A 14,960-nucleotide genomic window follows, 5' to 3' on the forward strand; every position below is an offset into this window, starting at 1 on the left:
GATAGCAAACGTTTATCTAATTTCCCACTGCGTCAGTTAGTATCAGAGCCTACGGTTAGCTAACGACATTCGTGTGTGGAATCAATGATAGTTAACGCTTATCTATATTCCCACTGCGTGAGTTGGTATCAGGGCCTATGATTAGCTACCGGCATTCGTATGTCGAATCAACAATAGTTAACATTTATCTATATTCCTACTACGTCAGTTGGTTTGAGAGACTACGGTTAGCTAGCGACATTCGTGTGTCGAATCAACGATAGTTAACATTTATCCATATTCCCGCTGCGTCAGTTGGTATCAGAGCCTACAGTTAGCTAGCGGCATTCGTGTGTCGAATCAACGATAGAAAAACACATAATATTGTTTATTAACAAATAAAGAAAATATAGAAAAACAAACCCATTTAGTCCCCGAGGGCCCTATTTGCCTGACTATCACCTATTGTTTTTTTACAACATTGCGTTTACTTAGTATAACAAAATATTAGTAGAAAAAACGTGGTTAGTAACCCCTTACTAGTGACACATTCTGGTTTGATAGTTGAGAAACCTATATTTGTAGAGGTCATTGCGAAAGCATGTTACACAAAGACTAGTCATGTCAATTTTATTGGACTATTTGTTACCGGTGAAGTTTAGCGAGTTACTAATAATAGTCGTTGTAGTTTGGACCCCTTACAAATACCGCGTATTTATAACGGTGTGGTGTTTTATTCCGTTACCAAAACCAAATTTATCACGCGGTAAATGGATATTCTGAACAATTCAAAGTCTCCATATTCCTCTTAATATGCACTTAGCCATTCAATTATTTGTATTAACCCATTTTTTTATCCTTTCTATATGGTGTAACCATTCAATAACTATGGTTAGACCTTCTAACATCCCTTGTACTCTTTTAATTTTCCTCTCAATATATTCGTTCATTGTTTTTCTAGAATATGTTTGTTCTTATTCAGAAGATTCAGCGCACCACGAAGATAAAAATGAAGTATTTTGACAACCAATATTCATTTCCTCATATTACCCTTTTCCAAAATTGCATTTGTAAGTTCCAATTTTTTCCAATATGGTTTTCCATTTCTTAAGTTCTCTAGATCTATGCTTTTCTGTTTGCAATTTTTTACTTTTATATGGAAACTTATAAATTCTAGATAATAAATTTTTTGAAGAGCATAATTCAAACGTGTGTATTAAAAATACATGTCATTCGACCGTGTATTTGTTTTCTATTTTGGTTTGTGTTTTGAGATAATTCTTCGGTGTATGATTTTGTTGTCTTTTTCTATATTTTTGGCTCATTCTTTATTCTAATGTAGAAGTTTCATTAATTGTCTAAAAAATGTTGAACTGTGCTTCCATTAAAGCACCACAATCAATGAGCACTAGCAACTGGCCTTGTCATTAAATATCATATAATTTTTTTGACAAGACATTATTTGAAAGAGAGAAACCAACACAAGAAGTAGGAAATAAGAAGGAATTAACATCTTATTCCATGAATTCTGAAGATGTAATTTTCTTGGCCTGATCTTGAGACAATGGAGAAAATGGAATGGGAATCATGTTAAGATGTTCTTTTCTTTTGAAGGTACCATGAAAAATTTCAGTCATATCAAGATTGGCAGGTGTGATTCCATCGGGTAGTTTCCAATCAAAATGATATAGTAAGTTTGCAAGCAGAAGCTCCACATACGTTATGGCCAAAGTAATTGCTGGACATATTCTTTTTCCTGCACCGAATGGTATTAGTTCCATATTTCCACTTCTATAATCTATTTGACTATCTTCAAATCTTTCTGGATAGAACTTTTCAGGTTCATTCCAAACAATTGGGTCTCTTCCAATTGCCCAAGCGTTAACCATAATTGTAGTTTTGGGGCGAATATCGTATCCCATAATTTTTGTTCTTTCCTTGCATTGTCTGAAAATGAAGGTTATTGGTGGATGTAATCTAAGAGTTTCTTTAATAACTGATTTCAAGTATTTTAATTCTTGAATTCTTGATTCCTCCACTTTTCCCTTTTCTCCAAAGACTCTCCTCACCTCTTCTTGTGCTTTTCTCATTACTTTTGGGTTCTTCATCAGCTCTGCAATAGACCCTTCCAGAGCTTTAAAGGCTGTCTTCCTCGCACCGAACATTTGCTACAAATTTATGTACTGTGTTAGAACTTGCTCAATTGACTAGAGTTTAGTTAAAGTAAAAACATATCAATTATTGGTCGAACCATCGAATCAATTATAATGGCACACTTTAAGTCTCTACTTATCAATTAGTAAGATGTGAACATAAGTACAAAACACTACAATTTCAGTGCCAATATTTATGAGATATATGAAGTATCTCTAATAAAAATGCAAATAGCTCTCTTAACTTACTAAAAGTGTAATCTTACAAGTCCATTTTAGTTTAAGCAAGTTTAAGAGACAAATATGACATTTCAACTGTTAAGAGAAAAATTTGAAAATAACAAGGACAATAAGAATGTTCTTAATATTTTTTTTTCCTAATAAAACTAGTCATTTAATCTTTGGATGTTAATTATAAGTAAATACTCACCAGAATATTTGCTTTGATGCTTTGGTTTGTTAATGGAAATTCCCGTTCTCCATTTTTCTGTTGATTCAAAAGAAGATCCAAAAAGTTATCTCCAAAGCTGGTTTGATTTCTGTGTTCATTTATGATGTCTTCAAGTACATTGTCTGTGTCTTTGTGCACTTTCTGCATTCTTGACTTTGCTCCACTTAGAAAATCAAGTAAGAATTTCAAGGAAGGGAATAAATCAGAAGCAATACCAGCAATTACTTCCTTCTGCATATTTTCTAACATAGGTAATATAGTTTGTTCACTTTCCCCATTCTTACCCAATATGGTTATCAGAAAAATATTATCAATCAAATCTGAGATGATTCTCGGAAGATTGACAGATGACCCCTCTTTAGAACCAAGCAATTTTATGAAATTTGATATTTGTTCTTCTCGGACTGATTGGAAGGATAAAATCCTTTTCGGACTAAGAAATTGGAGTGTTGTAATTTTCCTTATTTGTCTCCAATAATCTCCATATGGCGCAGATGCCATGTCCATGTAATTGTAACTTGCAATTTCTCGGGAGAGGAGACGTGGACGTTCACTGAATAGGTCGCCCTGAATTTTGAGGACTTGGTTGGCTGTTTCTACCGAAGAAAACACAACTGCCGGGATTTGGCCTTGTTGAATGCTCATTACAGAGCCATAAATTTTAGCCAAATCTCGGAGGCTTTCATGGGGCAGACCGCGGAGTAATTGAGGAATGTTACCTAAAAGAGGAAATTTCCATGGCCCAGGAGGAGGATTTGAGTCCTTATTTATTTTCTTCCATATGATTAATGTTAAAATGAGGCAGCTAAAGAGGATGAGAAAAGAGGGTATTTGAAACTCCATTTTTATGATAATTGTTGTATGAATGTGTTCTTTCAAATTCCTTATCCTATTATATAGTGAAAAACTTACCATAGATGAATTTTTTTTTTGTTTTTTTTCTTTTACACAATGCTAATAAATTTTTTTATGCTAATATATAGGAAGATTACGTAACATAGAGAGCTAATACTAGTAAATATTTAATGCTAACATATATGGACGGGCACTAGTGTCTAACAGCGTTGCGCAAAGCCCGTAACTCTTTCAGACAATGACAGTTTTTCAGACAATGACAATTTGCATATTTAAGTTTGTAGTTGTAGCATGCTTCAGATAACATATGCTTTAATCAATTTTGCCCAAGTATATTTATTGAGAGGACAGATTTTGTTTATTATTTGTGTTTGTATTGATGTTAAGATGATAATTTTTTTAATTCAATGTGGCTTAGAAGCTATTTTCTTATTTTTATTCACCATGCAATATAAGTAATTTTCATGTTTTTACCTCAATTATGCATGAAATAAACGTGCACATAAAATTGTATATACCAAAAATCGTAATGTGTATTCAATCATAATTGTAATATGCACATAATTTGTAATCTGTATTCAATCATAATCTATAATATACAAAATTAATATAATTGTGTAGAAAAAAAAGTATAACATCTTCAATCTTGTAATTTGAATTCAATTAAACATCTTTTTCCAACAAAAGTAGTCTAAAGAGATGAAATATCCTTGCAGAAAAAACAATTATGATTTAGAGATAATGGATGTAGGTCCGGTCAATATACCTCATAGGAAGGAGGAGTCTTTATACTCCATTTGGGCTTCCTATTATCCCTTCAAACCTCTAATCATAATAACAAAAAAACGAATTATAAAAGCTAGTGCATATAATAGTATGTATAAAGTGGTTGTATATACTGATTAATGTATTCATATTCTTATATATATCACCCAAATCTCAGTCCTAGAGGGTTGATCTCTCTTGGCAAGCTCAATTATTGCCCTGTATATCTCATTTCCACGATTAGATGTGCCACAAAATTTTTTATATGTATTTGCTAGATAATTATTCATGTTGAATTCTAATTTATCTATGCTTTTGGTAGTAATGTGGCATATATTTGCTCTGATGACAGAGCCTTGCCTTGATGAGCTATATACAGGGCAAGAACAAGTGGATGAGTTGTACACAAGCAATAAAGCAAAATGTAATACCACTATCCAGAAATGGATGGAGAGCATGTAACGCGGGCCTGATTTTGTTTCAATTTTTCTTTGTTTTATAATAGATTTGAACATTTATAAATTATTTATTTATTTATTTTTAATATAATTATATATGTTTATTATGTTTACTAATAATTTGCTTAAATGCAGGTGAAATAAAGTAATTGATGCACATCATAAACAGAAAACTTAGTTCTCTACTTAGATCAATCATGGAGGAGAAACGAGAGACCTTGTTGAGTTATGTTACCAATGTTAAATATATATATATATAATAAACTTAATTTAGAAAATTAAGAAAATAATAAAAAAAATTATTACTAAAGTCCATGATTGTTAGAATTAAATTCTACCCATATTTTGGATAAAAAAGTCTTTGTTGTTTAGCTAAGTCTTTGTTGTTTAGCTAAGTCAATGTATGGTAGATTTTGTCTTTTTTAATTAATTGGGCTACATGTTTTGATGGAACTCTTATATATAGAGTCCCAATATTATGTATTTTGTAATGTGAGTTGAGAGAAGCCCAAAGGGTGAGGCAATAAAAGTTTGTGTATTTATCATTTTGTTTTATTATATTTAGAAAACTATTAGCCTTTGAAAATTACACACCAAGTCCATTCTAAATTACAATTTCGGTCCCTTGAATTTCAACAAAGTGGTATCAGAGCCACGTTACGAGAGTCAGTCTTCCGCAAAACAAACCCTACAAAAATGTCAGACGGTCTCAAACTTCCTTATCAATACCCTCAGCTCACCAAAACCAATTATTCAAGTTGGTGTATTCGAATGAAGGCGTTACTCGGATGTCAAGATGTTTGGGATATAGTCGAAAAAGGCTACGTAGTCCCAGGTAACGAGGCAGCGTTGACACAGGCAGAAAAAGATACTCTGCAGAAAAATCGCAAAAGCGATCAAAAGGCGCTTACTCTCATCCATCAAGGTTTGGATGAATTAATGTTCGAGAAAGTAGCCGAAGCTACGACCGCCAAACAAGCATGGGAAATCCTACGAGTTTCTCTTCAAGGGGAGGAGAAAGTGAAAAAAGTTCGTTTACAGATGCTGAGAGGAGAATTTGAGATGATGAGGATGAAAGAGACGGAGGCCATTAGTGATTACTCATCCCGAGTAAAATCTGTCGTAAATCAGATGCGGCAGTATGGAGAAAAAATTGAAGAGTCCAGAATTGTTGAAAAAATTATGCGATCACTACTACCAAAATTTGATTATGTAGTGGTGGCTATGGAGGAGTCTAGAGACATCAGTGAAATGTCAGTTGACGAAGTTGTAGGGTCACTACAAGCACGAGAGGAGCGGTTTGAGAAACGAAGAGAAGATTCCGCAGAACAAGTCTTAGCAACGAAGGTTGTGTTTAAAAATGGCGAAAGTAGTCAGTCCGGCAGAGGTCGAGGAGGAAATGGTAGAGGACGAGGACGTGGCAGAAGTCAAGGCAGAAATGAAAACGGCAACAACAACAATGACAGAAGCACTCAATTCACCAGAGGCAGAGGAAGAGGTCGAGGACGCGGTCAAGAAAGAGGAAACTGGAGGCCGAATGAAGGACGTGACAAGTCCAATATTCAGTGTTATAATTGCTCCAAGTATGGTCACTACGCGGTGGAATGTTGGAGTCCGCCTAAAGAGGTAGAGGAGACTGCCAATAATATTCAAGATGAGGAAGTAACTGGCACAGTGTTACTTACCTATGAAGGTGAAGAAAATCACGAAAATAATATATGGTATCTTGACAATGCGGCAAGTAACCATATGTGTGGTGATAAGAAGATGTTCGTGGAGCTCTATGAATCCGTTCGCGGTAATGTTCTATTTGGAGATTCCTCCAAGGTTCCTATTACAGGCAAAGGAACAATTCTTATTCGGCTCAAAAACGGCGCTCACCAGTTTATTGATAATGTTTATTATGTTCCTAGCATGAAAAGAAATATTTTGAGTTTGGGACAGTTACTGGAGAAAAATTATGAAGTTCACATGGTGGATCGGAAACTACTCCTGTTGAATGAGAAAAAGGAGTTGATTGCACGTGTACCAATGGCGAGAAACAGAATGTTCACAACTAACATTCAGACAGACGTGGCTAAATGTTTGAAAGCTTGTGTGCAAAGTCCCCCCTGGCTTTGGCATTTACGGTACATGCATCTCAATTTTGGAGGACTGAAGCAGTTGGGACAGAAGCAGATGGTAAACGGACTGCCTCATATTGACCAGCCTCATCAACTGTGTCAAGGATGTCTTGTTGGAAAACAATTCAAAACCAGTTTTCCAAAGGAGTCCATGTCAAGAGCAAAAGCGCCACTTGAGCTAGTTCACACAGACGTGTGTGGACCGAACACTCCACAGTCTCTGGGTAAAAATAAATATTTTCTACTTTTCATTGATGATTATAGTAGAAAAACTTGGGTGTATTTTTTGAAGGAAAAAACAGAAGTTTTTGAGACATTTAAAAAATTCAAAGTCCAAATGGAGAAAGAAAGTGGTCATTTTATTAAAGCACTCAGATCAGACAGAGGCGGTGAATACATGTCCATCTCTTTCAAGCAATTTTGTGAAAAACATGGAATCCGTCATTTCCTTTCAGTCCCCAGATCACCTCAACAAAATGGCGTAGTAGAAAGAAAGAACAGAACTGTGCTCAACATGGTGAGGAGCATGTTAAAAAGTAAAAATTTACCGAAGGAGTTATGGGCCGAAGCAGTAGACTGTGCTGTCTACCTGTTGAACAGATCGCCAACTGTCAGTGTTTGGGATCAAACTCCACAAGAAGCATGGAGCGGAATAAAACCCAGTATTTCTCATTTGCGTGTTTTTGGCAGTGTTGCTCATGTCCATGTACCGGATGAAGAACGTAAGAAGCTAGATGATAAAAGCAAGAAATATTTGTTTGTGGGCTATTCAGAACATTCCAAAGGGTACAAAATGTTCGATCCACAGACTCAGAAAATTGTAATCAGTAGAGATGTCACCATTGATGAAGAAGCAGTTTGGGATTGGACAGGTGAAAAAGAAAACAGCTACAGTTTTTATCCTTTCGTGGATAAAGACAATGATCAGGAAGAACCAGCCACAGTCGCAGCCACAACACCAGCAACCAGTTCGACATCAGCAAGCTCATCCAGTTCGAGTTCATCCTCGAGTGATGGAGACAGTTCAGATGAACATCCGCCCGGAAAGCCAAAAAATTCATACCTATTAAAGATCTCTATGATGTAACAAGAAATCTCGATGATGAATTAACTCTTTATTGTCATTTTGTTAATGATGAACCAACAGATCCAGAAGAAGCAATGAAAGATGGAAAATGGAGAAAAGCTATGGAAGAGGAGATTCATTCAATCGAGAAAAATAAAACATGGGAGCTGACATCACTTCCGGCAGGTCAAAACCCCATTGGAGTTAAATGGGTGTTCAAAGCAAAGAAAGATGCAAACGGTGAAATTGTCCGACATAAAGCAAGATTGGTGGCGAAACGGTTCAGTCAACGACCCGGAATTGACTACAATGAAGTTTTTGCTCCTGTTGCCAGAATGGAGAGTATCAGACTGGTAATTTCTGTAGCTGCTCAACACGGGTGGAGAATTCATCAAATGGACGTGAAATCCGTATTTCTCAACGGATATCTAGAAGAGGAAATTTATATCCAGCAACCACCTGGGTATGTTGTGAAAGGTCAAGAAAATAAAGTGCTAAAATTGAAAAAGGCACTTTATGGTCTTAAACAAGCACCACGAGCCTGGAACAGTCGCATTGACAAATATTTTCAAGAAAATGGTTTTATCAAATGCCCACATGAATATGCCCTGTATGCAAAGGTGAAAAATGGCGATATGTTACTTGTTTGTTTGTATGTGGATGATCTCGTTTTTACAGGGAACAATCCTAAGATGTTTGAGGAGTTCAAGAAGACAATGGCTCGTGAGTTCAAGATGACTGACATTGGTCTAATGTCATATTATCTTGGCATTGAAGTGAAGCAGAATGATGACGGAATTTTTATTTCTCAAAGTGGTTTTGCAAAGGAGATCTTAAAGAAGTTTAAGATGGAAAATTGTAATTCCGTCAGCACGCCAATCGAATGTGGAATCAAGTTGACAAAAGATGAAGGTGGAGACAGAGTCAACCCGACATTATTCCGAAGCTTGGTTGGAAGTCTCAGATATTTGACGTGTACGAGACCAGATATTCTCTATGCAGTCGGCTTAGTAAATCAATACATGGAAGCCCCAACTGTGTCACATTGGAGTGCAGCAAAAAGAATTCTCCGTTACGTGAAAGGTACAACTAATTTGGGATTACTTTATTCAAAAACTGACGATTTCAAATTAGTTGGATACTGTGATAGTGATTGGGCCGGTGACAAGGATGACCGAAAAAGTACAACTGGTTTTGTATTTTTTCTGGGTGATACTGCATTTACGTGGAGTTCGAAGAAACAGGCGATTGTGACGTTGTCCACCTGCGAAGCTGAATATGTTGCTGCAACCTCATGTGTGTGTCATGCGATTTGGCTCCGAAAATTGCTAGAAGAATTTCAGATGACTCAAAAAGATCCGACGAAGATTTTTATCGATAATAAGTCTGCATTGGCATTAGCAAAAAACCATGTGTTTCATGATCGGAGTAAACACATTGACACGAGGTATCATTTTATTCGGGAGTGCATTGAGCAAAAGAAGGTGACACTGAAGTACGTGAAAACGCAAGATCAGTTTACAGATATTTTCACGAAACCGTTAACGTACGATGTGTTCGATCATTTGAGAGCTCAACTGGGAGTCACAGAAAATTAAGTTTAAAGGGGCATGTTAAATATATATATATATATATATATATATATATATATATATATATATATATATATATAATAAACTTAATTTAGAAAATTAAGAAAATAATAAAAAAAAAATTATTACTAAAGTCCATGATTGTTAAAATTAAATTCTACCCATATTTTGGATAAAAAGTCTTTGTTGTTTAGCTAAGTCTTTATTGTTTAGCTAAGTGAATGTATGGTAGATTTTGTCTTTTTTAATTAATTGGGCTACATGTTTTGATGGAACTCTTATATATAGAGTCCCAATATTATGTATTTTGTAATGTGAGTTGAGTTGAGAGAAGCCCAAAGGGTGAGGCAATAAAAGTTTGTGTATTTATCATTTTGTTTTATTATATTTAGAAAACTATTAGCCTTTGAAAATTACACACCAAGTCCATTCTAAATTACAATTTCGGTCCCTTGAATTTTAACAACCAAAAGGTCTCAAAAGTGAAGCAACTAGATAGTAAACAACATGTATAAATTCCACATTGGACAAGACTAAAGTTGAGAGAGACTAAAGTGAAGTTTATCGAGTCCTCATGGGTTGGAATTTGAAAAATTATTCCCTACCGCATGACTAAATTTGACCTCCAAATATTAATTAATTACTGTCCAGCTGTTCACAAATCCTAATGCTATTAATTAAATATAATATATTAGAGAAATTTAACAATGTATTATTAATAAGGTAAATAAGTTGCCAATGAGGGTTGATCTGTGTGGTAAGGCGTTGAACCTCTGCTTGACAGGTTTGAGGTTCGATTTCTAACAACAACAACAACAACAAAGCCCTAGTCCCGAAATGATTCGGGGTCGGCTAACATGAACCATCATATAAAACCGTGAAAATCAAGCCGTGTCAGCGACACAGATTCGCTCCCTCCACTCCGTCCTATCCACTACCATATTTTCCTCAATTCCCAGTAAACTCATATCACTCTCGATCACCCTCCTCCAAGTTTGCTTAGGTCTTCCCCTACCCCTCACCACTACATCCCTTTGCCACTCTTCGGTTCTCCTAACCGGCGCATCAAGCGCTCTACGTCTCACATGACCAAACCACCTTAGTCGGTTTTCTCTCATTTTATTCTCAATAGATGTGACTCCTACTTTTGTCCTAATTATTTCATTACGCACCCGGTCCTTTCTCGTATGACCACACATCCATCTCAACATACGCATCTCCGCTACCGACATCTTATGGATGTGGCAGTGTTTCACTGCCCAACACTCCGTACCATATAACAATGCTGGTCTAATTGCCGTTCGGTAGAATTTTTCCTTCAATCTATTAGGCATGCCGGGATCACAAAGGAAACCCGTAGCACTCTTCCACATCGACCAACCAGCTTTAATCCTATGAGCAACATCTCCATCTACTTCTCCATCCGTTTGGATAATAGATCCTAAATACCGGAAGCAATCCGAGGCCTGAACAACTCTTCCATCTAGGGTGATTGTCCCTGCCTCCCTACTCCTATGGCCGCTAAACTTACACTCCAAATATTCTGTCTTATTTCGACTCAACTTAAAGCCTCTAGATTCTAGAGTTTGTCTCCATAGTTCCAACTTCCTCTCCACTCCTTCTTTCGTCTCATCAACCAACACAATATCATCTGCAAACAGCATGCACCATGGTATACCATCTTAAAGTGAACTTAGCCCTCATTGGTAGGCATAGAACCCCACTCATTTTCTGATCGCAAAAAAGCAAACGTCCTCCATTTGAATAAAAAAATTCTACCCATGCGAAACTAATTTTTGACTATATGTCATGATAATAATTTAATAAAACATTAGGTCATGAAACTTTTTTTTTGTTGTAAAATTAATACATATTACACATGTCTTTTACTTTGTATATTGTATGTTGCTGCATTATGTCATGATAATAATTTAATAAAACATTAGGTCACCAAGCACCGTTTCTTTCAATATAATACAAAAAATTGAAATACATTACATCTGAAGCTGACTATATTTTTGACTATAAACCAAACTGAAAATGAATAAGAAGAAAAAAAGCAATCATCTTGTTTTGAAAATTTGTTTATATAATATGAAGGCATATGAGAATCGAAATCAATTCAAAATCGTATTATAATATAAAGATAGACTCATTTTGAATGCTTATAAATAAAAAATAATATTGCTTATAGAAAATATTATGAATTACTACTCATTTCTCTACTCAGATAATGCGCATCAGCTTTAATTAATATGATACCATATGTGTAGTCGGGATCAGTATTAAAATCGGTCATTATTATAAAGTTAAGGGGTAAATAGGATATTCGATGAGTCAGGGGCGGATGTAGTGGGTCAGAGGGGGCATTTGCCCCACCCCCTTTCATCAACAACAACAACAACAACAATAGAGCCTTAGTCCCGAAATGATTCGGGCCCCTTTCATCCCATTAAAAAAAATTAAGTCCAAAAATAAGGGTTAAAGTGCAAAAATACCCCTAATGTTTTGGGTCAGAAGCAATTTTATCCCTAACGTCTAAAATGGTACAATTTTATCTCTAATGTTGGAAGCCAAGAGCAATTTTACCCGTAACGTTGATAAATTGGGTCAATTTGAGAAATAATTCATCAAACTGTCTTCTCGGTCATGAATCAGAGTGTCTGAAATTGATCCAATTTATCAACGTTGGGGTAAAATTGGTGCAAAATTACAAAATTGATATGCAATTGATGCAAAATAAAGAAAAAAATGACTGTATTTTATAATAGTGTCTGAAATTTATCCAATTTATCAAGGTTAGGGATAAAATTGCTCTTGGCTACAAACATTAGGGGTAAAATTGCACCTGACCCAAAACGTTAGGGATATTTGATGCGTAACAATCCGAGAATCCCGGAAATGGATGATTACGAGTCGGAAACATTATAATTTACGTTTTTATAATCATGGACCTCTCTCTCTCTCGTGTATCGTGGGTAAACCCCCCTCACGACCATTTAATTTAAATTTTTTATAATAAAATTAAGTTTATTTATTATTATTTCTTAACTACTGAAAATTAATATAAAAGATATTATTGAGCTTTAAGAATTACCTTAAGTTTTTAGTTTAATTGGTTCATTGACATGGTATCATGATAATTAATCATTCGAATACTCACAACCTTATTAATTTAATCGGTGAACTAAAAATACATGGTAATACGAACAGGTTGCATGTCCATAAAACATTCAGAATGAAGAAGTATGCCGAAAATTAATATAAAAACATTTTTGGTCCTTAACTAGCTTCTTGCAAAGTATTAAAAGCACCCTTATGTAAGCCACATGAAGAAAAAGCCAATATATTTTGGCAAAGCTGAATTTGTCAAAACACACCGCCTAATGTTAGGAACAATATTATGGATTCCTGCCATTTTAAGATGACGACAGCAAAAATTTGAAGGAAATCAGCAGCTGGCGTAATTTAGAGACTCCTAAACGAGTTGAGTTTTAACATAACAAACCTCGGTTCAAGTTGGAGTGGACAAGTTAACGAACAAGCTTGATTACAATGTTTATGAATAATCTCGATAGAAACTCATGAATAATATGGAATTTTTTATATATTTTTATATTTTTTTATATTTATGAGAACTACACCATGTTCTTTTTGACTGAACTGAACTGAAGTGAATACTACTGATGAATGGTGTTGAACTAAACTAAATTTAACAATACTGATAATAATAGACTTTAAAAACAAGGAAAAATTACAAAACTGGGCAAATTAGAGGCTTGTTTACATATTAAGACCCATTTAAAAACAACTTACATATCTAGAAAGTTTCATTATCAATTGCCCATAATATCTTTTATATATATATAACAACTTAGCCAAATTTCCCTTTCTTCTTCTTCATCTTTAGCCTGCGAACTCGAAGTGTGTTTCATTCCCAATCTGTGCAAATTTCTAGCGTCATTGAATCTCTGCATTTCTTCTTTCAAATCGATTTCAATGGCAAAAAGCGGCAAGAATGTATGTATTACTTTATTTATGCGATTTCCACTTGGTTTTAGGGTTCTCACTTATCTTTTTTTCTGTTTCTGCGATTTTGGTTTAGGGTTTATGCTTTTGATGTGTTTTTTCGTTAGTTTATAGCTACATTTTGCGAAATGAAACTTAGAAATAGTTCAAAATGGTTGTGACAACTTAATTTTGCAGAAAATACTACTTCGCAAAGATGATTGTCTCTCGTAAAACCATCACTGGACAGTACCTCTAATGTACTCTACCAAAATTGTCATAGGTAAGCGTCTTCCTACCACCATAATTGCGTTCCATGATTCTACGATCTTTTTGGTCATTATGTTATACTGAGTGTATGAAAGTATGCACGTGACTATTTCTCAATATTGGCCTGCTCTAGATATTCCACTGTGGGGCTATGCAGTTGCCGAAGTCGAGAAAATACCTCATCCGAGATTATGGAAAAATTCTCTACATCCCCAATACATTCTTTAAGGTTGGTAATAAACCAAGTCCATGCCTTATTGCTCTCGTTTGGTCCAACCCCAAAAGCAATAGGATAAATCTGGTTATTACCATCTTTGCCAAATGTAATGTACAATTGGTCGGCATATTGTATCTTCTAATGCCCAATATCTTGCTCTCCAAGCTTGCATGTAAGATAAGTTGATTTTATACACTTTCTCAAAATCTTTCACAATGTGATTTGGTCTGTACACTCTATCCTCGAGATCAAACTTATCTACAAGTAGTATGTCGGCAACTCGTTTCCCCACTTGTCTGTGATGTGGTAACATATAATCTCTGACACATGTTTCTTCATTTCATTCATTCTTCGTAGACTAAATATATCGCAAAAGGGTATCACAATACCTCTTGCACGCCATTTACATGTTCCATCATGCCTACATCTAACTTCAAACATGGACTTGTTAGACTTATACACTCTCCATTTAAATATAATCTTAACTGGGTATTTTCCCAATGCATCTTACAATGCTCGTTTGTTTGATAATATATCATGCACCTTTAAATAAACAACCCCTTTTTGATGCACTAGTTTCAGTAGGAAGCACAGGTGCATCACGGACCTTTGAGAGCCATCGAAATGGATCGGTCCTCTTTATTCTTCTTTCTTCATCATTCGCCTCATATATACTTGCCGATACATTACTTCACGGAACAGGACAACACTTGAAGAGTTATCATCTTGAAGAGACATGATTCTTCACTGTTGAGAGATTTCCGCAAGTGCACGGTATACGCTTGTAGTAATAAAAGATATCGATCCCATAGGGAACGTTTTTTAACAAAAACTTATTTTGAATTGGTTAAATTTACTTTTAAGGTTTATAATATGGAAAATCGTTAAATCGGATTTGGTTTTGAAATTGCTAGAATAAGAATTAGAATAGAGTATAACAAATGTTAGAAAATACTTCTGATTTAGGGATAAATTTACAAAACAGAAACGTTTAGTTCTTTAGAAAAGTGAATAAATATATTC

At 35.1% G+C, this 14,960-nt stretch overlaps 1 protein-coding gene across 1 annotated transcript; it reads right to left on the bottom strand.

Annotated features, from left to right (window-relative positions):
• Positions 1 to 1,394: 1,394 nt before the first annotated feature.
• On the bottom strand, positions 1,395 to 3,419 carry LOC136204057 (cytochrome P450 726A27-like). The gene is made up of 2 exons (XM_065995513.1): positions 2,563 to 3,419; positions 1,395 to 2,147 (listed from the first exon to the last, which is right to left on the bottom strand). The coding sequence occupies exons 1-2, from the start codon at positions 3,226 to 3,228 to the stop codon at positions 1,494 to 1,496; spliced, it is 1,320 nt and encodes a 439-aa protein (XP_065851585.1). The 5' UTR covers positions 3,229 to 3,419; the 3' UTR covers positions 1,395 to 1,493.
• Positions 3,420 to 14,960: the final 11,541 nt, after the last annotated feature.

Source organism: Euphorbia lathyris, chromosome 1 (assembly GCF_963576675.1).
Source record: "Euphorbia lathyris chromosome 1, ddEupLath1.1, whole genome shotgun sequence".
Lineage (NCBI taxonomy): Eukaryota > Viridiplantae > Streptophyta > Magnoliopsida > Malpighiales > Euphorbiaceae > Euphorbia > Euphorbia lathyris.

Coding starts and splice junctions, on each gene's coding strand:
- LOC136204057 (XM_065995513.1), bottom strand. CDS start 3,228: ATGAGCATTCAACAAGGCCAAATCCCGGCAGTTGTGTTTTCTTCGGTA. Junction 2,148..2,562: donor GCATCAAAGCAAATATTCTG/GTGAGTATTTAC, acceptor ATAAATTTGTAG/CAAATGTTCGGTGCGAGGAA.